Source organism: Gobius niger (genome assembly GCF_951799975.1).
Source record: "Gobius niger genome assembly, chromosome: 9".
Lineage (NCBI taxonomy): Eukaryota > Metazoa > Chordata > Actinopteri > Gobiiformes > Gobiidae > Gobius > Gobius niger.
The window spans coordinates 3,330,002-3,356,962 of NC_136860.1; the positions used below are offsets into that span (position 1 = coordinate 3,330,002).

At 42.5% G+C, this 26,961-nt stretch overlaps 3 protein-coding genes across 3 annotated transcripts in view; 1 reads left to right on the forward strand and 2 right to left on the reverse strand.

The window, feature by feature from the left end:
- The window catches only part of slc4a3 (solute carrier family 4 member 3), a 117,122-nt gene that overhangs the window by 77,260 nt on the left and 12,901 nt on the right, over positions 1–26,961 (forward strand). Inside the window, exons 17-20 of the mRNA XM_079562842.1 lie at positions 19,328–19,507; positions 21,295–21,384; positions 21,461–21,627; positions 24,892–25,145. Of these exons, the coding sequence (XP_079418968.1) occupies positions 19,328–19,507; positions 21,295–21,384; positions 21,461–21,627; positions 24,892–25,145 (691 nt within the window). The remainder of the gene's footprint in view (positions 1–19,327; positions 19,508–21,294; positions 21,385–21,460; positions 21,628–24,891; positions 25,146–26,961) is intronic.
- On the reverse strand, positions 816–18,224 carry LOC306968262 (uncharacterized protein). Its single transcript, XM_079563604.1, has 5 exons — positions 16,513–18,224; positions 13,636–14,301; positions 6,684–6,699; positions 5,278–5,811; positions 816–2,629 (listed from the first exon to the last, which is right to left on the reverse strand). Exons 1-5 carry the CDS (start codon positions 18,112–18,114, stop codon positions 843–845), a joined length of 4,605 nt encoding a protein of 1,534 aa, XP_079419730.1. The 5' UTR covers positions 18,115–18,224; the 3' UTR covers positions 816–842.
- Positions 9,948–11,801, reverse strand: LOC306967753 (E3 ubiquitin/ISG15 ligase TRIM25-like). Its single transcript, XM_079562927.1, has one exon. It carries the CDS (start codon positions 11,615–11,617, stop codon positions 9,959–9,961), a length of 1,659 nt encoding a protein of 552 aa, XP_079419053.1. The 5' UTR covers positions 11,618–11,801; the 3' UTR covers positions 9,948–9,958.

Consider the following 26,961-nt stretch of genomic DNA (forward strand, 5'->3'; position numbering starts at 1 on the left):
CTAGCACTAGCCTAGCGCCACGAAACTCTTCAAATATAAGAACTGCATGAATTACAAAAAAAATATCTCCAGAAATCAACACTCTGGATAACTTGGAAATGAGGCCCTATGTCAAAAATCCTGAAATATCCCTTTAACCTCTTCACCCCTGCCTGAACCGAGCACATTTTCTCCAGTTCGGCCTTACCCAAATCTAAAAGCTTCTTGAAAAAAGTGTCAAAATAGCAACAAGAATGTGACGAAAATGCAACAAAAAGCGATGGAAAAAAATGGGGAAAACATGTGATGTTATAAGATGTGTTTAGATTCTTTTGTAGGTCTTAGCTTTCAAATGAAGCGTTACACTGGCCTTTTAGATTTGGGCAAAAATATGAACTGGAGAAAACGCACTTGGTTAAAGGAAGGAAATCTAAGACATGCTTCAAGAGGAACAAAGACAACAGATTTATTTTTTAAAGACAACAAATACAAACTTTTATTTTTATTTGTCACTATGAAGCTTTTGTCGCACAGATTTACTCACACTTTACAATGAAATTACTTAGATAAAGAAAAGGTCCTGTGTGAGAAAACTACTCTTCATAATGTTTTTCGAGTAAATAAATTCAGTCAGTGGCTTTTTCACACAGGGTAATCTGAAAGTATTAAAGGCACAGAAATCTGTTTTAATAGGAAGGAAAAACATGACTCTACCAGTTTTGATCCCACAATGTAAAATGTAAAAATGTTTTTAATTAATGATGCCTAAGTTTTATTTTGTTTCTACAGATAGTCCATAAGAAAAATCAGCTTGGGGTCATTCAAAAACTAAAGAGAATCCCAAACTGTGAAGAACAAAGCTGCTATTTGAGTTTAGGGAAATGTGCAGTGCCTCCAGTATGCGAGTTAATCATAACTCCAGCGTGGAGCGGCTGAGTGAAGGTGGTCTGGACTCTGTGGATGAGAGTCATAGTTTGGCCCTGAACGCTGTAAAATGACAGAACCCCTGCACTGTGGTCCAGGTAAACCCCGACTCTGGATGAGACTGGACATGACAGCTTTGTTTCAACTGAGTTAAAATGGAAGGAAAACTTTTTTTGAAAATGTTGTAAGGCCCAGGATTTAGTATTGTCTCCAAATACACATTCTCTAGAGTATCCTTTCCTCTGAATATCTTTGTATGAAACTGCAATACAAAGAAATCCCCCGCTCCACTTCACCTCCCAGTAACAGCGACTCATCAGACTCTGTTTGCTCAGGACTTGTTCAAAAACACTGAATCTGTCCGGATGATCAGGATAATTCTCGGGTTTACAGCTTTCTATTATACATATAGCTTTTCTGTTTCTATCCGATAGCGACAGCATTACATTTGCTGTGTTTGGGTCCAGGGTGATTGTTGTTGAATATCGTAAGAAGTCCTCTCTGGTGGAAACAGTTGGTGACAGTAAAAAATCCACTCGGCTCAGAGCCAGTGAGATGTTGGTCAGGCCCTCTGCCAAAGTGAGTTTCAGTTTGTCCCTGAGCGCTGACACAGCTGTGCCCACCTCCTCAAAGCCGTGGTGAGGCCCTGTCTGAATCTTTGTCCTCTGTGGGTCTTTGGACAGTGAAGCATAGAGCTGTAGAAACTGGTTGGTGTCTGGTGTGAGGGACAGTGTGTCCAGCTCAGAGATGTTCCTCTTCAGCTCAGTGACGTCCCGCTGCAGTTGCTCCTGAAGCTCTTGGACTCGTCTCAGTTGGGTTTGCTCCTCAGACCGGATCTGCTGCTCCACCTCAGAGCGTCTTTTCTCCAGGAGAAGGACCATCTCTCTGAAGCTTTCCCCACTGCACTGCACTGCTGTCTGGGCAGAGCGGCTGATGTCCTGGGCCTCCTGTCGGAGCGTCTCCAGGTCTGTCTCTTTGAGCTGGAGGGTCTGGAGCAGCAGGGTCCTTCGAGCCGGCAGCTCTTTCTCCATCTGGGCCCTCTCTGCTGCAGCCGTCACTGTGCGGTGGCCCTGGTGCTGGTCCACAGAGCAGAGGTAGCAGACGAGCTGCTGGTCGGTGCGGCAGAATATCTCCTTCACTTTGTGGTGTTCAGAGCAGATGTTTTCCTGGAGTTTGTCGGAGGGCGCCACCAGCTGGTGTCTCTGAAACACTGCCGTAACATAATGAGGTTGGAGGTGGCTCTGACAGAACGAAGCCACACACTGCAGACAGGACTTGACCGCTTTCAGCTTGGTCTCAGAGCACACATCACAGGAAACATCCTGAGGTCCGGCATAGCAGTGGTCTGCAGGGGGCGCTGTGAGCCCAGTCTTCTTCAACTGCTCCACTAAATTTGCTAACATGATGTTTTTGCCTAGAACAGGTCTGGGCCTGAAGCTCTCTCTGCATTGTGGACAGCTGTACAGCTGCTTCTCGTCCTCTTGGTCCCAGTGTTTTGTCACACAGTCCCTGCAGTAGCTGTGTCCACAGGGAATAGTCACCGGGTCCTTCAGTAAATCCAAACAGATGGAACAGGAAAAGGCCTCTTGGTCAAAATATTTTTGCGCCATTTCTCTGTCGACAAGACTGAGTTGGACTTCAGCAGAAGTGAAACCTAACAGTGGAGTGAGCGGTGGAGGGGGAGACGGTGCTCCCTGCTCTGAGTCATTCTGTGGAGGAGCGAGGTCTGGCAGAGGGAGGGGCTAAAAACTGCTGTGTCACAGTTACCGTTTTCTGGAAACATGCTCCAGATTAAGTTTTGGACAGAATCAGTTAAAACTAGACTTTACAGAGCTTTGTTTACGGTTAGATGATGAAACAACTTTGGAGTTGTTTGTGCTCAAAGAATTATACAGTTTACAGTGAACAATGAAATATAGGTAAATGTCAAATCCTAAGATCAATTATTCTTTCATCCTTCAATCTAGATCATGTGATATTAATGTTGTAATGGTGTTAGGGCTGAGAAAATAAAATAAATCTAAAAACTTACTTTGAAAATAGCAAAGCACAGGTAATTTCCCTGTGTCTCCCTGAGCGTAATCGGAAATGCATGTGATTCTTTCATTATTTTATTGGTTAATATTTGTTTTTTCTTAAATATTTATGCTTTTGGACATGCCTGTGCACTGAGGACTGTATCTTCAAAAATATGAATCTCAAATCTTGTCATAATAACAATTCAGCTCAACAAGGAAACAACAACCAGGAAATACCCATCCACTGTGTCATCTTTCAAACATAGTTCATAGTAACAGTTTCGAGAAAAGTTAATTCATGGTTCTTCCCACTAGATGTCGCTGTAACAGTTTGTGGGAGATCCAAATTGGTCAGTGAGTTTCAGCTCGACCTTGTGTTGGATATGAGCTCAGGGAGGGAAGTCATTAGTGATATTTGTACTTTCTGAGAGTAGTTTATCACACCAGACTTTGTACTTGCTCTCCCTCAGCCAGACCCTGAGGAGGTACATTTACTTTAAGGTAGCAATACTCTTACTTCAGTCAAAATTTTGGCTACTCCACGTCTGTCCAGGAGAGACGGGGGCAGTGTCAGGGTGTGAGAGAGAAGAGAAAGAAAACACAAAACATGTAATGAAGAAGGAGCACTGTTGCTTTAAAACACATTTACTGTAGTACAAGTGGAAGTAGAGAATTACTCAAGTAGAAGTATAAAAAGTATTTGACTAAAAACAACTTAACGGTGAAGAAATCCCACAAACAACACTTCAAAGAAAATGTAACAAATATTTCAAGAAGGATTTATTGTTTATAGGTATTTAAAAGGTATACTACAGGAACAACAAATGTATATTTGTCAAGATTAAGCTTTTGTCACTTACAGATTTATTCAGTAAAAAAGATTTTTTTTGAATTGTTCAATTAAGAGTAAGGAAACTTTAAACTGATGTTACTCAATGTTCAGGTAAAGAAAACGTCCTTTGTGTGAGAAAACTACTGTAGTAATACCAAGTACTCAGACTTTTGCCCCAGGAGTGGCATGGGGTGCAGAGGTCTTTCTTGGAGCACTCACAAAACATGCAATTTTTGGGTCATTAGACAACATAACGTACATAATAAACACGTAATTTGGTGTTCACAAATGGAACAGCTCAGTGTTTGGGCTGCAGAGGCGGCGGTGGCTAATGATTAATATGTTGATATAATCATAGTTTACCAGCGTTTTCCAGAGATAGAATGAGTGGAAGGCTGTTTGACAAGTGATTTAAACATCAATGACACTCACTGTTCTTAAAAAATGTGGTGTATTTCTTTTTTTGTTTTCCTACTTTGCGTGTCTCCATAATACAAAGCACTAGGCAAAAAGACAACCTCAAAGTGTGAAGTTTAATGTCTCTATTTGAGTTTGGGGAAATGTGCCCAGTCTCCAGGATAAGGAGAGTTAATGAAGAGTCCAGCATAGAGCGGCTGAGTGAAGGTGGTCCGAACTGTGTGGAGGAGGGTCATGGTTTGGTCCTCAATGCTGTAAAACGACAGAACCCCTGCACCGTGGTCCAGATACACCCCGAATTTTGATGAGGGAGGACCTTTGAGCTTGCAATGTACTTCGTTAAAATGAAATAAATAACCGTTATAGCCCAACTCTAAGGCCCAAGATTGATCATTGTATCCAAATATACATTCTTTACAGTTTCCTTTTCTCTCAATATCCCTGTATGACACGGCTATAAAAGCATTTATAACGCTCAATTTCACCTCCCAGTAACAGCGGCCTGTCAGACTCTCTCTGCTCAGAACCTGATGCCAGTAACTGAATCTGTCCGGATGATCATGATGACTAAAACAATGAAGCATATGAATATATGTTGCTTTTCTCTTTTCATCTGACAGAGACAGCAGCTTGAATGCTGTGTTTGGATCCAGAGTTATCTCTGTGTAGTATTGTAAGAACTCCTCTCTGGTGGTGGGCTTTGCTGCAGACTGTAAAACACGGTCTGGACTCAGATCCTCCTCCAGAACTAGTATTAGTTTGTCCCTGAGCGCTGACACAGCTGTGGTCAAATCCTCAAAGCTGCGGCGGGGCCCTGACTTTTTCTTTTTTTTCTTTTTTTCTTGGTCTGAATCCTGGCTGGCTCTGTCCTCTGTGAGTCTGTGGACAGTGAAGCATAGAGCTGTAGAAACTGGTTGTTGTCCGGTGTGAGGGACAGTGTGTCCAGCTCAGAGATGTTCCTCTTCAGCTCAGTGACGTCCCGCTGCAGTTGGTCCTGAAGCTCTTGGACTCGTCTCAGTTGGTTTTGCTCCTCAGATCGGATCTGTTGCTCCACCTCAGAGCGTCTTTTCTCCAGGAGAAGGACCATCTCTCTGAAGCTTTCCCCACTGCGCTGCACTGCTGCCTGGGCAGAGCGGCTGATTTCCTGGGCCTCCTGTCGGAGCGTCTCCAGGTCTGTCTCTTTGAGCTGGAGACTCTGGAGCAGCAGGGTCCTTCGAGTCTGAAGCTCTTTCTCCCTCTTTCTCCTCATTTGCTCTGCTGCAGCCGTCACTGTGCGGTGGCCCTGGTGCTGTTCCACAGAGCAGAAGGAGCAGATGAGCTGCTGGTCTGTTTGGCAGAATATCTCCTTCACTTTGTTGTGTTCAGAGCAGATGTTTTCCTGGAGTTTGTTGGAGGCCACCAGCTGGTGTCTCTGAAACACTGCAGCATCATAATGAGGCTGGAGGTGGCTCTCACAGAACGAAGCCACACACTGCAGACAGGACTTGACGGCTTTCAGCTTCTTCTCAGAGCACACATCACAGGAAACATCCTGAGGTTCAGCTTCACAATGATCAACAGGGGGCGTCTTCTGCAGCTGCTCCACTAAATTTGCTAACATGATGTTTTTGCCCAGGACAGGCCTCTTTGCATTGTGGACAGCTGTAGTGGAGGTTCTGTTGGTCCCAGTGTTTTTTCACACAAGTCCTGCAGTAACTGTGTCCACAGGGAGTCGTCACCGGGTCCTTCAGTAGATCCAAACATTTCCCCTGCAAAAACAGCCACTGATTGAGACTACACAAGTGAAGCCTTAGAGTGGAGTGAGCTGCTGGGATATTAATTTATTGCATAATTTGGGGAGGTGGTGGGTCTTATGTGGAGCATACGTGTTGTCTTGTTAAGTTTGGTCTCATTTCTGAACTGTCTTTCTTTTTACATGTGTTGTGTTGTCGTGTGTTGTCGTGTGTTGTCGTGTGTTGTCGTGTACTGTCATGCCTTGTGCATGTGTGGCTCTTGTTATTTTCAATCAGTGATCGAAAGGACCCCCTCGAAAATGAGATGACACATCTCAAGGGGCTCTCCAAAATAAAAGAATAATGAATAAAGAATAAAGTATTTAAGCTGAAAAGATAAAACAAATCTTATCAAAAACACAATTTTAATGATGGTAACAGCAAAATTAGAGAGTAATTTACCTTTGTACAACTACCAGGAGATTACACACCCACTGCAACATCACTAGAGTTGAAGTTATGTAATCTTTCTCACAGTATATAGTATAGTACATGGTTCTTCCCATTAGATGTCGCTGTTGTAACATTTTTAGACCGATCCAAAGTGGTTAGTGAGGTTCAGGTGTTGGATGTGAGTTTAGGAAAGTAACCATTTGTATTTGTACATTCTGATGTTTTTTTGTTTTGTTTTTATCACACCACACATTTAACTTGCTCTGCCTCAGCCTGGCACAGAGAGGTACATTTACTCTAAAGTTATACTACTCTTTTTTCAGTAAATATTTTAGCTACTTCACTCACCTCTGTCCAGCAGAGGCTGAGAGAAGGAGGGAAACATTATAAGGAGTACTGTTGCTTTAAAATACATTAACTGTAGTAGAAGTAAAAGTATAGAAGTAAGAAAGTATAAGTATAGAAAGTACTTGGGGACTGTGTAAAAGTCTGATTTATGTTGTAGGAGTGAAGAAATCCCACAGACAAAACTAAAAATAAAGTTGAAACTTGAAATATACAAATTTTACATTTTACACAACAAAAAACGTGATACACAATGTTCATACCACAATCATAAAAAAAACATTTTTTTTTCAATTAACATAAGTCACATAGATGTAGGAGTCCAATACATTGATCTACTGTGTATTATACCAATAATATAATGCAACTTTCAATGAGTCATTCACGAGATTGAACTTTTGAGACTTGATTTATAGCAACAAAATAGTAATTGAAAATTGATACATACACCCACACACATAGTAATAATAATATACTGCAGCACAGAATACCAATTAATGTGAACATTTGTGACTCGTGACTATCGGTAAGAAGAGGCATTGGCAACTGTTTTACTGCTTTTCATAACACGTTTCAGAAACAAGACGATTGATATAGTTGTGCTGTTTTTTTCTGTTCAGTTTATGATCAAATCTGATGATCTGTAAATTGCACCAGTCCGGACTCAGTAGTAGGAGGTAGTAGTAATCCATGTGTAAATTATGTGTTTCATTGATGCTGTTTTGAAGCTTTTCCACAGAATAGATCAGGGGTAGGCAAGTTTTCTTGGCGGAGGGACGATTTTCTTTATTGTAAATAGACCGAGGGCCGAAGCCGCTGATTAGCCCAAAGTAAAGCACAACACTGGAAATGACCACATGACCATCTTAAATGAGATGAATGACTTAAAAGTGCTTGAGTTAAACTTCTTCTACTATGTTGAATTTGAGTCGGTTTGAACTAATCCAAGATACAAATGCTATAGCGCCAATGGAACAAGAATAAAACCCACTTCAATTCAGACAAATAATTGTTTTTCACGTTATTATCTGAATTAATAACTACTACTAGAAGTTTTATCTCATCTAAGACCAGGCCAAATCTACTCAAACCTTAGATTTAATCTCTTAATTCAAGTAGATTTATGTCATTTCTTCCTTAAAACGATTATTCTTTTTCCAGTGCACTTCCTTCAAATGCCAGGGTTGTACATAATGACCTAACTGGGTGTATTGACAGTATTTCTACCTTTATTTCTCCCATTTAACTCTAATAATATTCAAAGTACTCTCTGATTTGTGTAATAATGTTTCTGAAAATCATCTTGAGGGCCAGAGGTTCTGTGCTGGAGGGCCGGATTTGGCCCCTGTGCCTGACGTTGCCTACCCCTGGAATAGATGTTGTTCTTAAATCTGGTCTTGGATTTTGACCGTATTGTGCTCTATCACTGGGAAATTTGTATTACATTGATTACGAGGTATAACCTTTCGAGCTTCAGCCTACTCCTTTTTAAGCTTCTATAACTGGATAATGTGAATGTTGTAGAGAGTTAAGAATGTCTGTGTACGCTCTCAGTCGTACAGGAGTTGTCCATCTTCAATGAAGGTATTTGAGTCGTCTTCTGTACTAGCGTTTCGCCTCTCATTCAAAAGGTTTCGTCAGCGAACTAATGTTCCGTTCTGCCCGCAGCCTAGATTAAGACCAAAGGGAGAAGTTGGGGTTTGCCCGGCTCCTCCCCAACCACTGAGTACAGAGGACGACTCAAATACCTTCATTGAAGATAAACGAAAGATTGGATTTTAGGTTTTGGAAATACAGAAAAGACCACATTAAACAGATCAAGTTATACATTTTATTATGATTAAAATGACATTGTGTAAATGATCATGTTCTACTGTGAACAAACTATTTTGCCATGAGGTAAGGTTAAGGTATACTTTATTGTCCCCGTAGGGTAATCTATCCTGTGCATTTAACCCATCCTTTGATGCTGCTGGGGCAACCTGTGAGGGGCAGTGGTCGACGGCAGTGCCGCGCCCGGGGACCCATCTCCATGATGGGGAGCCAGGCTGGAGGATTCACCTATTGCACATGTTTTTACATTGCATTGTTCTTCTGAGATCTTGATGAAGTTTTACAATTTTTACAAATCTGAACCCAAAATACAGTACATTCGTAATCTACTTAAGTCAATATTTCCACTGTGACATCAATAAAGTCTTATCTTATGGAGACAAAACTATTAACAAAAGCCAAGTAATTACTGTTGTATAAATTCATCCCTTAATCCTTATAAAAAGCTGGACTTTGACCTTGTTTTATTACATAGGAGATAAGATTTGAAAACAGTTGCTGTAAAACATGGAGAGTGTGGTTCTGATGATTCAATAAGCAATGTTTAACTAGTTTAACTGCGCCATTGCGATTGACTGCGGAAATGCGGGAAGCGAATGCAGAAATTGCATAAACTCTTCAAATTGCATAATCAAATTTGCATTAACTGGTAAAAAGCATAAAATGTCATGTTGCATAAACTGTATAAACTGCATAAAGTGGTAAAATGCATGAATGGGTTAATTTGCATAAATTGTGTAAATTGCATAAACGCTTTAAAATGCATAAACTGGTTAAATCCCATAAAGTGGTTAATTTGCATAAATTGTTAATATTGCATACACTTTTATATTCCATAAACTGGTCAAACTGTTGAAAGTGCTTGATTGGCAGAAGCTGCACAAATGGCTGAAAGGCCTGGAGTCTCCCCATTGGCTGGATTCCCCCATACACACCAATGCAAAAATTTCAAACTCCCGTATAAAAAAACTGGAAAACTGCAGAAGGCCATTTTTTTCTCAAAACCCACAAGTTGCAGAAGCTGAACATGCACAAAGTGCAGAACATGCATAAAATGCAGAAAAAAGTGCAGAAAAGCATGGATTTGCGGCAGCCCCATTATAAGTCAATGGGAAAAATCTCCGACATTTTGGCCGATTGCGGAAAAACCATAAGTTGCAGAAGTCCCAAAAGTAATAGCACCCTTCTCCTCAACATGCGGAACATTTTGATGCATAACTTGCATAAATTGCACAAAGCATGAAGGTGCTGAAAGCTGGAGAAAATCGGGAAAAAGATGGAAGAGGAATAATAATAAAGAACATGAAAACCAATAATTGACTGCGGAATGCTTCCGCAGTCAATCAATTATACATGAATTATTACAAGATTCAAAAAGTCCCTTCTACCAAAAAACAAACAAGAAAAGGAACAATGAAAATCCCAATGTGTGTAGAGCAAAGCTGCTATTTCAATTTATGGAAATGTGCGTTGTCTCCTGGACTATTGCCGACAATCCAAACTCCAGCATGGAGCGGCTGAGTGAAGGTGGTCTGGGTTCTGTGCAGGAGGGTCATGGTCTGGTCATGAACTCGGTAAAACAACAGAACCCCTGCACTGTGGTCCACGTAAACCCCGATTCTGGGTGGAAGGGAACCTGAGACCTTCCAATAGACAGAGTTACAATAAAATGAAAATATGTTACAGTCTTTGTTCCACTCTAAGGCCCAGGATTTATCATTGTTTCCAAATCTACATTCATTAGAGCTTCCTTTCCTCTGAATATCTCTGTATGAAACTGCTAGACGACACTTCCCATCCCCGCTCAAATCCACCTCCCAGTAACAGCGGCCCGTGAGACTCTCTTTGCTCAGGACCTGACACCAGTCACTGAATCTGTCCGGATGATGTGGATAACTCTGGTTTGTACTCATATAAAAAGCTCTTCTGTTTCCATCAGACAGATACAACCTTATATGAGCTGTATTTGGGTCCCATGTAAGTTCCATTGAATATTGTAAGAACTCCCCTCTAGTGGTGGGTTCAGGAGCTGACAGTAAAACATGGTCTGGACTCAGATCTTCCTCCAGAGTGTGTTTTAGTTTGTCCCTGAGCGCTGACACAGCTGTGGTCACATCCTCAAAGCCATGGCGAGGCCCTGTCTGAATTCTGACTGGCTCTCTCCTCTGTGGGTATGTGGAGAGTGAAGCATAGAACTGTAGAAACTGGTTGTGGTTCTGTGTAAGAGACAGTGTGTTCAGCTCAGAGATGTTCCTCTTCAGCTCAGTGACGTCCCGCTGCAGTTGGTCCTGAAGCTCTTGGACTCGTCTCAGATGGGTTTGCTCCTCAGACCGGATCTGCTGCTCCACCTCAGAGCCTCTTTTCTCCAGGAGAAGGGCCATCTCTCTGAACCTGTTCCCACTGCTCTGCACTGCTGTCTGGGCAGAGCGGCTGATGTCCTGGGCCTCCTGTCGGAGCTTCTCCAGGTCTATTTTTTTGAGCTGGAGGCTCTGGAGCAGCAGGGTCCGTCGAGCCGGCAGCTCTTTCTCCCTCTGGGCCATCTCTGCTGCAGCCGTCACTGTGCGGTGGCCCTGGTGCTGGTCCACAGAGCAGAGGTAGCAGATGAGCTGCTGGTCGGTGCGGCAGAATATCTCCTTCACTTTGTTGTGTTCAGAGCAGATGTTTTCCTGGAGTTTGTTGGAGGGCGCCACCAGCTGGTGTCTCTGAAACACTGCCGTAACATAATGAGGCTGGCGGTGGCTCTCACCGAATGAAGTCACACACTGCAGACAGGACTTGACGGCTTTCAGCTTTGTCCCAGAGCACACGTCACAGGGCACTTCCTGAGGTTTAGCATCACAGTGGTCAACAGGGGGCGCTGTGAGGTCAGTCTTCTTCAGCTGCTCCACTAAATTTGCTAACATGATGTTTTTGCCCAGGACCGGCCTGGTTCTGAAGCTCTCTCTGCATTGTGGACAGCTGTAATGGAGGTTCTGTTGGTCCCAGTGCAGTTTAATGCAGTTCCTGCAGTAGCTGTGTCCACAGGGAATAGTCACCGGCTCCTTCAGTAAATCCAAACAGATGGAACAGGAAAAGGCCTCTTGGTCGAGAGATTTCTGTGCCATATCTACTTTGATCACAGCCACTGATTTACACAAGTGAAGTCTGAGAGTGGAATGAGCGGTGGAGGAGGAGACGGCCCTCACTGCTCTTAGCAGTTTTAGCCCCTCCCTCTATCAGACCTCGCTCCTCCTCAGATTCACTGAGTCAATGGTTCAAGCTCATTCATATTATTCTGAGGGTGTTTTCCTGGAAACATGCTCCACATCAAGTGAGGAAAATGTGTTTGGTTAAAATAACTTTGGAGTTACAGTATAATTTATTTAATCACATGCAGTTAACAGTGAACAATGAAATCTAGATCAGTGTGAAATCCACATACTTAATTAGTATCATCCTACAATCTAGATCAGGGGTCGGCAACTCCGGAGCCGCATGCGGCTCTTTCATCCTTATACTGCGGCTCTGAGTGGCTTGGGAAAATAAATTACAAAAAAAAAAAAAAACTAAGTATTGAATTGAAGTTTGTTTTATTTGTGTTAGTTCTTTAATATTTTAGCTCTAAATTGGAAGATTATTGTGATCTTGACATGTTAAAATAAATATATTTTTTGTTTTTTGTCGCTCAAAATAAACGTCATACTCGTGAAAGCCGGTATACCAGCCAAAACGCCGGCTTTTTCTCCTCCTGCGGTCGTTCCTCCTGATGTTTGGGAGCCAGTCCCTGCCACCCCTATTGCCACACCGCTGGAGAACCCCACTGTTATATATTTGTCCCGATTTTCCCCGCGTTTGAAAGTGCGCCTTTCCCGCTGTCCCTGAATGCATCTCCCACGCTGCCTCGCACCAAAACAACAGCGCATGGCTACAGCAGCTACACCACAGATAAGTTAAGGCTTATTTACAACCTTAGACACGTAAAACGAGCGGTTTGTGGATTATAAAGTTTTTTCCAGCTGGAGCTGAGGACTGACCAGACGAGTGAGAATCATTGGATAAAGAGGTTTAAGAGCAGCAAGTTCTACGAATATCCCCAGAAGATCGAGTGCACAGTGAGTGTAGTGTTTTTATGTTTATTCTGTGGAGTAAAGTCAGTCCTTAATGTGCGGCTATTGCACGGACTTATCTGACATGAAGCGCGTGCGATTGTTGATGTGTTTGTCTTGATAGATTCAGTCTGCGTTTGCCCGTGTTACACGTTGACAGGAGCGGGGTTGAACTGGTGTGACTGTCCCATAGACTGAAAAACTATTGCTATTCTTCAGTATATGGACAGGCCTGAGCTGGTCTATTTGCTTTTTGTTTAACCCGATTTGGCGAGAGCCCAACGAGTCAGGGGCGCGCGGCGGAGCGAGACGTCCCTGCTCTGCCTTCAACCCGGTGTGCGCGGCAGGGATCTTGTCCACATTCGCCCAATTCTTGACAGATTTTTGACAGAACGCGACAATTCCCAATAACTCGCAACAGCTCGCAGCAGCTCGCAACAGCGCGCAGTTGTGCGGGACGCATTTTCGTGCGTAATAATTCGTGCCATTAATCGTAACACGCAGTAACAGGTCGCAACAGTTTGCGGCGGCGCGTGAAACCTCTACCCCGAATCACTCACATTCGTGATCCTCGGCCACGAATGTGGATTCGTGGCATTCGTGACTTGTCGTCGTTATGTGTAAACCCAGCAGATGTCAAAAAGTATTTGCGGCTCCCAGTGTTTTCTTTTCCGTGGAAACCGGATCAAATGGCTCTTTCGGTGTTAAAGGTTGCGGACCCCTGCTCTAGAGTATCCTTTCCTCTGAATATCTTTGTATGAAACTGCAATACAAAGAAATCCCCCGCTCCACTTCACCTCCCAGTTACAGCGACTCATCAGACTCTGTTTGCTCAGGACTTGTTCAAAAACACTGAATCTGTCCGAATGATCAGGATAATTCTCGGGTTTACAGCTTTCTATTATACATATAGCTTTTCTGTTTCTATCCGATAGCGACAGCATTACATTTGGTGTGTTTGGGTCCAGGGTGATTGTTGTTGAATATCGTAAGAAGTCCTCTCTGGTGGAAACAGTTGGTGACAGTAAAAAATCCACTCGACTCAGATTCAGTGAGATGTTGGTCAGGCCCTCTGCCAAAGTCAGTTTTAGTTTGTCCCTGAGTGCTGATACAGCTGTGGTCACCTCCTCAAAGCCGTGGTGAGGCCCTGTCTGAATCTCTGTCCTCTGTGGGTCTGTGGACAGTGAACGATAGAGCTGTAGAAACTGGTTGTTGTCCGGTGTGAGGGACAGTGTGTCCAGCTCAGAGATGTTCCTCTTCAGCTCAGTGATGTCCCGCTGCAGTTGATCCTGAAGCTCTTGGACTCGTCTCAGTTGGGTTTGCTCCTCAGACCGGATCTGCTGCTCCACCTCAGAGCGTCTTATCTCCAGGAGAAGGGCCATCTCTCTGAAGCTGTCCCCACTGCGCTGCACTGCTGTCTGGGCAGAGCGGCTGATGTCCTGGGCCTCCTGTCGGAGCGTCTCCAGGTCTGTCTCTTTGAGCTGGAGGCTCTGGAGCAGCAGGGTCCTTCGAGTCGGCAGTTCTTTCTCCCTCTGGGCCCTCTCTGCTGCAGCCGTCACTGTGCGGCGGCCCTGGTGCTGGTCCACAGAGCAGAGGTAGCAGACGAGCTGCTGGTCGGTGCGGCAGAATATCTCCTTCACTCTGTTGTGTTCAGAGCAGATGTTTTCCTGGAGTTTGTTGGAGGGCGCCACCAGCTGGTGTCTCTGAAACACTGCAGCATCATAATGAGGCTGGAGGTGGCTCTCACGGAACGAAGCCACACACTGCAGACAGGACTTGACCGCTTTCAGCTTTCTCTCAGTGCACACATCACAGAACACTTCCTGAGTTTCAATATCACAGTGGTCAGCAGGGGGCGCTGTGAGCCTAGTCCTTTTCAGCTGCTCCACTAAATTTGCCAACATTATAGCTTTTAGCGGCACAGGTCTGGGGCTGAAGCTCTATCTGCATTGTGGACAGCTGTACTGCTGCTCCTTGTCCTCTTGGTCCCAGTGGTTTTTCACACACGTCCTGCAGTAGCTGTGTCCACAGGGAATAGTCACCGGGTCCTTCAGTAGATCCAAACAGATGGAACAGGAAAAGGCCTTTTGGTCAAAATATTTCTGCACCATTTCTCTGTCGACAAGACTGAGTTGGACTTCAGCAGAAGTGAAACCTAACAGTGGAGTGAGCGGTGGAGGGGGAGACGGTGCTCCCTGCTCTGAGTCTATCTGAAGAGGAGCGAGATCTGGCAGAGGGAGGGGCTAAAAACTGCTGCGTCACAGTTACTGTTTTCTGGAAACATGCTCCAGATTAAGTTTTGGAAAGAATCACTTAAAACTAGACTTCACAGAGCTTTGTTTACGGTTAGATGATGAAACAACTTTGGAGTTGTATGTGCTCAAAAAATTATACAGTTTACAGTGAACAATGAAATATAGGTCAATATTAAATTTTGAGATCAAATTATTATTATTTTATCCTACAATATAGATCATGTGATATTAAAGTTGTAAAATAAATCCAATCACCCAATTTAATAATTGGCAGTAATTACTTTGAAAATAGCAAAGCACAGGTAATTTCCCTTTGTCTCCTTGAGGTCTGAAATGCTTTAAACCTGCTGGTCCAGTTTGGACCTCGATGAGCGTAATCTGAAATGCATGTGATTCATTTATTATTTTATTGGTTAATATTTCTTTTTTCTTAAATATTTATGCTTTTGGACATGCCTGTGCACTGAGGACTACATCTTCAAAAATATAAACAACCAGGAAATACCCATCTTTCAAACATAGTTCATAGTAACATAGTTCGAGGAAGTGTTAATTCATGATTCTTCCCACTAGATGTCGCTGTAACAGTTTGTGGGAGATCCAAATTGGTCAGTGAGTTTCAGCTCGACCTTGTGTTGGATATGAGCTCAGGGAGGGAAGTAATTAGTGATATTTGTGCTTTCTGAGAGTAGTTTATCACAGACTTTGTCCCTGCTCTCCCTCAGCCAGACCCTTTTACTTTAAAGTAACAGTACTCTTACTTCAGTCAATATTTTGGCTACTCGATGTCTGTCCAGGAGAGACGGGGCAGTGTCAGGGTGTGAGAGAAAAGCGGAAGAAAACACAAAAAACATATTGAAGAAGGAGCACTGTTACTTTAAAACACATTTACTGTAGTACAAGTGAAAGTAGAGAATTACTCAAGTATAAGTATAAAAGTATTTGATGAAAAACCACTTAGCGGTGAAGAAATCCCACAAACAACACTTCAAAGAAAATGTAGCAAATATTTCAAGAAGGATTTATTGTTTAAAGGTATTTAAAAGGTATACTACAGGAACAACAAACGTATATTTGTCAAGATGAAGCTTTTGTCACTTACAGATTTATTCAGTAGAAAATACAAACATTTTAGTCAAGTAATAGTAAGGAGCCTTTTAACTGATATTACTCAATGTTCAGGTAAAGACAACGTCCTTTCTGTGAGAAAACTACTGTAGTAATACCAAGTACTCAGACTTTTGCCCCAGGAGTGGCATGGGGTGCAAAGGCCTTTCTTGGGGCACTCACAAAACATGCAATTTTTGGGTCATTAGACAACATAACGTACATAATAAACGCGTAACTTGGTGTTCACAAATGGAACAGCTCAGTGTTTGGGCTGCAGAGGCGGCGGTGGCTAATGATTAATATGTTGATATAATCATAGTTTACCAGTGTTTTCCAGAGATAGAATGAGTGGAAGGCTGTTTGACAAGTGATTTAAACATCAATGACACTCACTGTTCTTAAAACAAAACAAAATAATTTATATTTATATATATATATATATACATATATATTATATATATATTTTTTGTTTTTTTTGTTTTGCGTGTCTTCATAAGACAAAACACTAGGAAAACAGACAACTTCAAAGTGTGAAGTTTAATGTCTCTATTCGAGTTTGGGGAAATGTGCCCAGTCTCCAGTATAAGGAGAGTTAATTGAGAGTCCAGCATAGAGCGGCTGAGTGAAGGTGGTCCGAACTGTGTGGAGGAGGGTCATGGTTTGGTCTTTAACGCTGTAAAACGACAGCACCCCTGCACCGTGGTCCAGATACACCCCGAATTTTGATGAGGGAGGACCTTTGAGCTTGCAATGTACTTCGTTAAAATGAAATAAATAACCGTTATAGCCCAACTCTAAGGCCCAAGATTGATCATTGTATCCAAATATACATTCTTTACGGTTTCCTTTTCTCTTAATATCCCTGTATGACACGGCTATAAAAGCATTTAACACACTCAATTCCACCTCAAAGTAACAGCGGCCTGTTAGACTCTCTCTGCTCAGAACCTGACACCAGTGACTGAATCTGTCCGGATGATCATGATAACTAAAACAATGAAGCATATGAATATATGTTGCTTTTCTCTTTTCATCTGACAGAGACAGCAGCTTGAATGCTGTGTTTGGATCCAGAGTGATTTCTGTTGAGTATTTTAAGAAGTCCTCTCTGGTGATGGGTTCACTGAGACTGAGCTGGAGTTTATCTCTGAGCGCCGACACGGCTGCTGTCACGTCCTCAAAGCTTGTCTGAATCCTGGCTGGCTCTGTCCTCTGTGGGTCTGTGGACAGTGAAGCATAGAGCTGTAGAAAATGGTTGTTGTCCGGTGTGAGGGACAGTGTGTCCAGCTCAGAAATGTTCCTCTTCAGCTCAGTGATGCCCCGCTGCAGCTGGTCCTGAAGCTCTTGGACTCGAGTCAGGTGGGTTTGCTCCTCAGACCGGATATGCTGCTCCACCTCAGACTGTCTTTTCTCAAGGAGAAGGGCCATCTCTCTGAAGCTGTCCCCACTGCGCTGCACTGCTGTCTGGGCAGAGTGACTGATGTCCTGGGCCTCCTGTCGGAGAGTTTCCAGGTCTGTCTCTGTGAGCTGGAGGGTCTGGACCAGCAGGGTCCTTCGAGCCGGCAGCTCTTTCTGCCTCTGGGCCCTCTCTGCTGCAGCCGTCACTGTGCGGTGGTCCTGGTGCTGGTCCACAGAACAAAGGTAGCAGATGAGCTGCTGGTCAGTGCGGCAGAATATCTCCTTCACTTTGTTGTGTTCAGAGCAGATGTTTTCCTGGAGTTTGTCAGAAGGCGCCACCAGCTGGTGTCTCTGAAACACTGCAGCATCATAATGAGGCTGGAGGTGGCTCTCACAGAACGAAGCCAAACACTGCAGACAAGACTTGACGGCTTTCAGCTTTTTCTCAGAGCACACATCACAGGAAACATCCTGAGGTTCAGCTTCACAATGGTCAACAGGGGGCGCTGTGAGGCCAGTCTTCTTCAGCTGCTCCACTAAATTTGCTAACATGACGTTTTTACCCAGGACAGGTCTGGGGCTGAAGCTCTCTCTGCATTGTGGACAGCTGTAGAGGAGGTTCTGTTGGTCCCAGTGCAGTTTAATGCAGTCCCTGCAGTAGCTGTGTCCACAGGGAGTCGTCACCGGGTCCTTCAGTAGATCCAAACAGATGGAACAGGAAAAGGCCTCTTGGTCGAGAGATTTCTGCGCCATTTCCCCTGCAAAAACAGCCACTGATTGAAACTACACAAGTGAAGCCTTAGAGTGAAGTGAGCTGTTGGGAAACAGGAAGCACAGCCCTCGGCTCTGTGTGTATCTGAGGAGGAGGGGTCTGAGGAGGGAGGAGCAGAAAACAGCGAGTCACTTCAATGCCATTATCTCTCTCAGTGTGTGCGTATATATGGGCGTGTTCATGCTCCAGATCCAGAGTGTTGCACCACACAGGAGCCAAGATGGAGAGGGGAGCGTTCAAACTGGTTCAGCTGCATTCAGACATGTACCAGGGAAGCACACTTATAATAGAAGCAACATTTTCCAAACGGAGTTACACTGGAAATCAAGATACACATGTCCCTGGGGTCTTACACATTCTGCTGACCCTGTAGTTTAAACAGCTACCGATTTTGAAAGGCGTGTAATTTTTATATTACTTCATGAGTTCATTCAATATTTAAAATTTTTGAGCCCCTTGACATGTTAAAATGTGCTCTGCAAACTGTAAGAAGAAAATAATATAAAATGTAATTTGTTCAACTCAACAAGAATAGAACATCCAGGAAATGATCCACCCACTCAGGCTAAAGTTGTTGAAGTTAATATTTGATTCAGCCAACGCAGTGCGCATGACACGAGAAATACTAACATTGATTGACGCAGCACTCTGGCAAAGAAAATTCCTTTTGACCTAGAACACACACACACACACACACACTTCAGAGCCACTATAGCGTAGTGTTTTGCTGTGTAACATTTTACACTCAAAAAATGTGAATAAAATACAAAGCATTTCTCTAGTCAGGGTCTATTTATTGGTGAAATATACCCAATTTCTTCTGCCTCCCTTTGCTTTCACAACAGGAAGCCAAACAAGTGGTTTGACGTTAGATCTCCTTCCAAATGTTTCATTCTGGCATGAAAATGGCTTGGTTTGTGTGTAGCTGATCTTTAGGAGCACATTTTTATATCTCTTTTATATCCCATGTTTAGGTTGGTTCTCAATCATAGTTGTGCTGTTTTGAAAATTGATCTGTATTAAAATCACTTACCAGGAAACAAAGGTGCTGCCTCATAAGCCAGAGCATGGATTTTTTTCATTTTGTTCATTTTCAGACTTTACCATCATAGCATTGGAGTGAATACATTTCAAGAACATCTGTGTCTTTGTGCATGTTCTAACGTCACTCCTCGTGTGCTCTGTCCTGCCCAGGTGTTCCGAGAGCACCCCCTGCTGTCCGTGTATCCCACTGACCCTCTCCCGGACGACCAGGACGGGCCCATCTTTAACCAGCCCAACACGGCCCTGCTCTCGCTCGTCCTCATGATGGGAACCTTCTTTGTGGCTTTCTTCCTCCGAAAGTTCAGGAACAGCCGCTTCCTGGGAGGAAAGGTGACGTTAGAGCATTTTAATTACATTTATGTTATTTAAAAGGTGTTCCTGCTGATAGGATGAAGTTGATATTTTAATTTAGGAATTTATGTGTGTGCTGTGCAAATTTCTACAACTCCCAGCAAAAAGAGTACAAAATAAATTTTGAAAGAAAAACAATCTGACTGTCCTCCAAAGTAAACAATTACCTACAGAAGCATTATCACAAACCAAAATGTGACAGTGCCCCATGCACATCCGGTTATACAGTATTTATTTTCTAGTTTTTCTGTCAGTCAAATGTAATACTTTTTAATGCTCCCATTAATGGCAATTGACATCAAATGACTGATGGCATGTTCAGATTTACAGCTTTAAAGATAAGAGCATTTATTGATCTCACAATGAAGAAATGTGCTTGTGACAATCAGCTCTGAGAAACACTCAGGGTGAGCAAACAGGCAGGAAATGTGAGGGGAAAAAAACAAATAGTAAATAGTGGTATCTTGTATACAATGACTACCAAGGACTCTTTGGGGACAAAAAGTATAAACAGTAAATACTCAGTAAGAAATAATTGAGAAATGAACACATTTTTTAAAACAAAATTGGACACAACAGTCGACCTTTGTGCAAAAAAACAGGGTAAACATGAAGGAAAACCTAAGCAATGTGAAGGTTTGGATCATCATTTTATTATGGTTGATAAATTCAGGAGTAAAAGTTCTGCGGGCACAGTGGCGCAGCGGTTAGTGTGCTCTCGCTTTCACATCTTGAAGGTCCTGGGTTCGATTCCCACTTGGAGTTTGCATGTTCTCCCCGGGTCTGTGTAAGTTTCCTCCAGGTACTATGGTTTCACCTACCACTCAAAACATGTACAATAGACCAGGATGAATGTGTGTGTGAGTGAATGTATGGAGGTGTCAGAGGGACTGTTGGCGCAGACGTGTGCAGTCGCGACAGCGCTTCTGTCAGTCTCCCCCAGGGGAAACTGAAGCTACAAAGGTAGTTTATCACCACTGAGTATGAAGTGAATGTACAATTGTCTCATGTAAAGCGCTTTGTGGCCATGTCTGTGAAAGGCGCTATGTAAATAAAGATCTTTGTCTTAAAAAGGTTGAGCAAGATTATTCTCAAAGGAATCAATTTACAACTCATGCCGGATACAACACAAAAAAGGTTACGTCATATTTGTTGTTGAAAATAAATGAAAGTAAAAAATAAATAAAAAATGCCCGAAGCACATATTTACCAAAAGTTCTGTTGAAACCCCATAACCCAAGTTTGCTGCACAATTCTCCAGATGAGACGGGTGGAAACCTCTGGGTACCAGACGATTCAATACATGGCTCACGATAATGATAATCTCACAATACACCGATAATCCACATAATAACCTGTAATACATCAATTTTTAAAAACATGTTTTTTTTAACATACTTCATATTTATGATTTACACTGGTTTTCATGTGCATTTTACCCCCTTTTTTTTTTCCAGTGGCATCACTTCACATTTAAACAAATGAGGCAAATCAAAAGGAATAAGTCAATCACAGATTAATCTTTTTCATGATTATAAAACTATTTAAAGTAATACATTTGTGTTACAGTGTTTGCTTCATGTGCTGCCCTCTACTGTTCTGACTGAATTCTTGATTATTATTGGCCTTTATTACCTGAAAGTAGAGCACTGCTGCCTCATTAACATGTACGACGTCAGACATTAATGTATGATGTCATCAAAAGTATCAAGATTGGAATTGTCACATAAAACATCACGATTTATTGTTTTTTCTCCTCCTCAAAGGCTCGACGGATCATTGGAGACTTTGGGATCCCCATCTCCATCCTGGTGTCCGTGCTGGTCGACTACTCCATCCCCGACACATACACCCAGGTCTGTGTCCTCTTAAAAACACTGTTCGCCATCATCTCCCCGGGACGGTGTCAGATATGTCTCTGTCTCTGTGCAGAAGCTGAACGTGCCCTCGGGGTTCTCGGTCACCTCTCCAGAGAAGCGTGGCTGGTTCATCAGTCCCTTTGGGGATAAACAGCCCTTTCCCACCTGGATGATGGGAGCGTCTGTGGTCCCGGCTCTGCTGGTGTTCATCCTCATCTTCATGGAGACGCAGATCACATCGTGAGTCCACGTTTCATCCCAATCAACCAGTTTGACTGTAAATCCACAAATCATACCTCATTTTCTACTCTCAGTTATATTTCTAACAACAACTAAATCATGCAAGTTGTGAGGATGTGGCCCGGCACTCTGGACTCCTGTGATGACATTTTTCTGGGTGTTTCTCCTCAGAGGAACTGCAGTGGCCACAGAAAAGCTTGTCTAAAACACAAGTACCGTAATATCTGGACTAGAAGCGGCCGAAACAACAACGCGGCTAATTTATAGATTTTTACATTCATGCAGAATAATGTCTTGTGTTATCAATATCAATGCACCAACATTTATATCATGGAAAGTCCGCTTTAATAACTGAACCCCCACCTGAACCAAGCACATTTTCACAAAAAAAAGTTTAAAAAGTGATGAAAATGTGGCGAAAATGATAAAAACCCAACGGGAAAAAAAGTGATGGGAAAAAACTGCAGAAAATGCCCTTGGTTTAGGCGGGGTTAAGAGGTTAATAGTGAGTCCAAAACTCTCAATTCTTTCTAATTAAAGAACTCAGACGCCATAACAGCTCCAAATCCAAATATAAAGCTGTGATGTGGAGGCGATGGGGAGCTTATGCAGACAAGTGCGGCCTATAGAGTTCAGTTAGAGAGGGATTGTGAGGTCATATCGCTAAGCATCATGGGATTTGCAGCAATAATAATAGATTCAAAAGATTTTATTGTCAATTCATATGAATCAAAATGTTCGTTTCTCTCAAGTCCTTGTTGTGGGGCAGAAGCACAGGGTGGGGGCAGGGAAGGGAGGGAGTTCAGCTTCCGGATAGCCTGGTGGATAAAACTGTTCAGTCAACCAGTCCTGGCCCTTGGATTACGCAGACTCCTTCCTGAAGATATTACCCTAGAAATACTGCGTGGATAAATAGAGATGTATTTACACTAAAATACTTGAGTTACTGTTCACGTCACACCTGGACCTGTTTTTAATTCCATTTCTTATATTGTTTTTAGCTCATGCTATGGTCTGTGGAAAATGTATGCCCCAATTCAAATCCAAGATTAATTAAGGAAATGACAAACAGGACTTATTTATTATAAAGGCACTAAAAACAAAACGTAGGTAGATAGACTGACTGAACTGGGGGAGTTTAAATACCCTCTCCTGGACTGATGAGGGAATGAGGAGCAGCTGTGGAGAGCGGGAAAACTGGGCAGGCAGGAAAACATGAACCGGAACTCGCTCAGTCAGGGATTGACTAAGGAGAGAAACACTGACGGAATAAGCAGAATCATGATGAACTTTGGAAATGGTTAATTAGATCATTACCACCTCCACTGGCATCAAGGAACAATTCTCCCATTGAGAGATTGTTCACCAAGGTTAAGACTTGCTTCCTTTAGCTGCTGCTGATCAAAAATGGCTGCAGAAGAATTAAGTTTGTTTGTTTCACTCATATAATTATTACACCGGGTCTAATTGTAACATCTTTGCAGACACTTCTTTATGGAAATAAGACACGTTTTGCAGATTCTGTCCACATGAAGTCAAGCTCAGGACTAAATGCAAAGGTTTTTCTGCTTTAGTCCCGTGAGTCTGAAGAACAGCTTCACCTTCTCGTCTCTTCTGTAGATCATAAATCCATGAATCTGTTTCATTTTGACTGTTTACATTACACAAAAGTTTACTTACTTTTTTCTAGGGATGCACCAATACCACATGCTTGTTCTCGTACTCGTATACCACTTGACGTGTGTCCGGCGCTCCTACAGGAGGAGCTCCACTTAGGAGAGAAAAAAACAACAAACTGGAGAATAGTTTAGTTTAAATCCAACATTCCACATAGAGCTGACTTTATTACAGACAACACTCTGAGTCTGTGCTGGATTTAACCAGAGCTAAATGTTGTTAGTGTGTTGTTTATGTTTGTGGTCATACCGCCCAATCAGACCTTGGAAGCTAAGCAGGGAAGGGCCTGGTCGGTACTTGGATGGGAAACCGTTTGGGAACACCAGGAAGCCTAGCGAATGTAGTGAGTGAGTGGTTGGTGGTGGTCGGAGGGGCCGATGGCGCAGACTGGTTGCCTCGCTTCCGTCAGTCTACCCCAGGGCAGCTGTGGCTACAATACCACCTGTAGCTTACCACCACCGAGTATGGAGTGAATGAATAATGCCATGTAAAGCGTCTTTGAGTGTCCAGAAAAGCGCTATATAAAACCAATGCGTTATTAGTGCTGCAGCGTCTGCAGAGTTTACAACATATAGGCTAATGTTGCTAAGGTTGCTAATGTTGCTGACTAGCAGGCTAACAGAGCTGCTGATTCTTATGCCGTTTTATGCCTAGTGGTTTATTCATCTCAAAAACTAACCCAGTGACTAAAAAGTTGTCAGAAAATTCAAATTAAAGACATACAGCATGTTAATATTGAGCCAAAATGAGCTGCAGCAAAACAATCAAAATGCTGAAGCTACTGGATAAGTTTCTATAAACACAGGAGAAAATCCACACAGAGCTGAAGTAAAGGAGAAAAGAGGCCATTTATCTGCAGTAATAAGTAACATCTCAATACTATTGTTAAATAAAAATACATAAATTAAAGCACACGCATTGAGGAGCTTTTGGACATGAGCTGTTCTGTCTGTGATGGACAGAGCAATAAAAATTCAAAATGATATTGAATGAAAAAAAAAGGCATCTGTTCAATTCTGATATAACTTCTCTTAAAATGGTAGTCTACTTTACTCAAGGAAACGTAAATCAGTAAATTCACTAACTTTTACTGTGAAAAAGGCAGTCTATAAACCAGGGGTAGGCAACGATAGGCCCTTCAGCACAGAATCTCTGGCCCCCAAGGTGATTTTGAGAAATATTATTGTACAAGTAAGAGATCAAATACCTGTTAAAGTACTCTGAAATACGTGAAATTCTGTCCGTATTTCTTAAGTTTCCCAATACGTCGTATATATAATGTAAAACAATGGCATTTGCAGGAAATGTTTTTTTACTTTGAACTACAACTATTAACTTCAAAAAGTCTGTTGAAGAAAATGCCTTGTACTTGTATCGGTATTGGCAAGTGCTTAAATCAAAGTACTCGTATCGGTTTTAGAAAAAGTGGTATCAGTGCACTTCACACAGGCCTGAAGGATGTAATCTATGTCTTGTTGCTGATGAAGCTGATGAGCCCCATGATGTTTAACAGAAGTTTTAGAACCTTATATGCTGCTCAGTTACATGAAATATAAAGCTAATGCGTCCTGTCCCGTGTCTCCTCAGTCTGATCGTGAGTAAGAAGGAGCGTCGTCTGGTCAAAGGCTCCGGGTTCCACCTGGACCTGCTCCTCATCGTGATCCTGGGCGCCGTGTGTCCTCTGTTCGGCCTGCCCTGGCTCACCGCCGCCACCGTGCGCTCCGTCACTCACGTCAACGCGCTGACCGTCATGAGCAAAGCCACCGCGCCCGGAGAAAAGCCCATGATTCAAGAGGTCAAGGAGCAGAGGGTCACCGGCATGCTGGTGTCTGTCCTCGTGGGTAAGAGACCGCTGGAAACGGGTTAGGGTTAGGAGGCCTATATCCAGAGGCAGACTGGCCATGTGTCCATTCTGGAAGAGCATAGAAGGGCCACCGGTCTGGCTTCTCCATTTTCTCTAGATGCAAGTTGTCATTTTATACTCACTACTCAATACTGCCACCTCAGGTCTTACGTGTATCTGCACCTTCTATATTAAGCTCGTGCATGACGGCACTTCAGACCCAAAGTAACAACTTTTTGAGTGACAGTGCAGGATTTTAGAGGCAGTTGTGGTGAACAGGTCTGAGCTCATTCTACACATTAGGACATGGAGGAACATGTAGGAGGAGGAAAATCTTTGTTTTTTACCCAAATCTAAAAGCTTAAAAGAAAAGCATCAAAATAGCAACAAAATCGAAGATGGAAACGGAACAAAAATGTGCCGTAAAAGCAGCAAAAAACGGTCAAAAACATGACAAAAACACGACAATGAAGCAACAAAAAAAGCTATGAAAAACCAGCAAAAACATGACAAATAACAGCAAAAAAGCAATGAAAAAAAGCTACATAAAAGTCACAAAAATGTGACAAAAACGCAACAAAAAAGAGACAAAGAAATGACGATAACGTGGCGAAAACATGATGACAAAGCAATGAAAAAAAGCTACAGAAAAGCTACAAAAATGTGACAAAAACACAACAATAACGCAACAAAAAAGAGACAAAGAAATGACGAAAACGTGGCGAAAACATGATGACAAAGCAATGAAAAAAAGCTACAGAAAAGCTACAAAAATGTGACAAAAACACAACAAAAACGCAACAAAAAAGAGACAAAGAAATGACGAAAACGTGGCGAAAACATGATGACAAAGCAATGAAAAAAAGCTACAGAAAAGCTACAAAAATGTGACAAAAACACAACAAAAACGCAACAAAAAAGAGACAAAGAAATGACGAAAACGTGGCGAAAACATGATGACAAAGCAATGAAAAAAAGCTACAGAAAAGCTACAAAAATGTGACAAAAACACAACAAAAACCCACCAAAAAATAGACAAAGAAATGGCGAAAACGTGACGAAAAGCAACAAAGCAATGAAGATAGCAATGATGGCCAAAAAATGTGACGACAAACACCCCAAAAAGCCACCCAAAAAAATGATGAAAATCAACAAAAATGTGACTAAAATGCGGCAACAATGTGACAAAAACTTTAAATTGATTTTGTTGGTCTTTCTCCAGTAGAAAATGCATTCGGTTAAGTGGTTCAAATGTCTTTGTGGAAGAACATTTACGCTTATTTGGTCCTTTTACGAGACTATGAAAGTGTTTCTCTGTGATCGTTTTCACTCAGATCCTGAATGTATCCGAAGAATGTGCTAAATCTGTATTTTTGAAAACTAGTTTACATTTCATTGAACATATAAATTAGATAACAGCCAGTGAGTCTGACTTTCAAATGTTCTTAAACTAGCTGAAGAAAATATGATAAAATTTTCCTTTAAATCCTCCTGTTTTCTTGCAGCTAAAATGCTTTATGCCCCGGATGGTAAGAGCTCTATCGGCCACAGCTGACTCCACTAACTCCACCCGACACACCACCTCAGGGTGCAGCTCAGTGGAAGTGGGACATACAGTCTATATATTATTGATTATCCATAGAATCGTCTGACCAGCTGTTATTTCAAATGCTCAGTTTTGTGTGAAGCCACTGGTTCTTTTGATTGACTTTGTGCAGTTAAACTTTGACTTTACTACCACAGCAGAACAGACATATTATACATGTTTCCAGTGACATCACACATAGTTCCGGCGGCCATTTTGAATACCGAAG

Excerpts from the sequence above, each read along its gene's own strand:
- LOC306967753 (XM_079562927.1), bottom strand. The coding sequence starts at position 11,617 with ATGGCACAGAAATCTCTCGACCAAGAGGCCTTTTCCTGTTCCATCTGT.
- LOC306968262 (XM_079563604.1), bottom strand. The coding sequence starts at position 18,114 with ATGGCGCAGAAATCTCTCGACCAAGAGGCCTTTTCCTGTTCCATCTGT. Across the intron at positions 14,302-16,512 it reads CACATTTCCCCAAACTCGAA|AGACACCAGCTGGTGGCGCC; the intron begins TAGAGACATTAA and ends GCAGTGTTTCAG. Across the intron at positions 2,630-5,277 it reads CCAGGCAGCAGTGCAGCGCA|ACCTCGCTCCTCCACAGAAT; the intron begins GTGGGGAAAGCT and ends TCCCTCTGCCAG.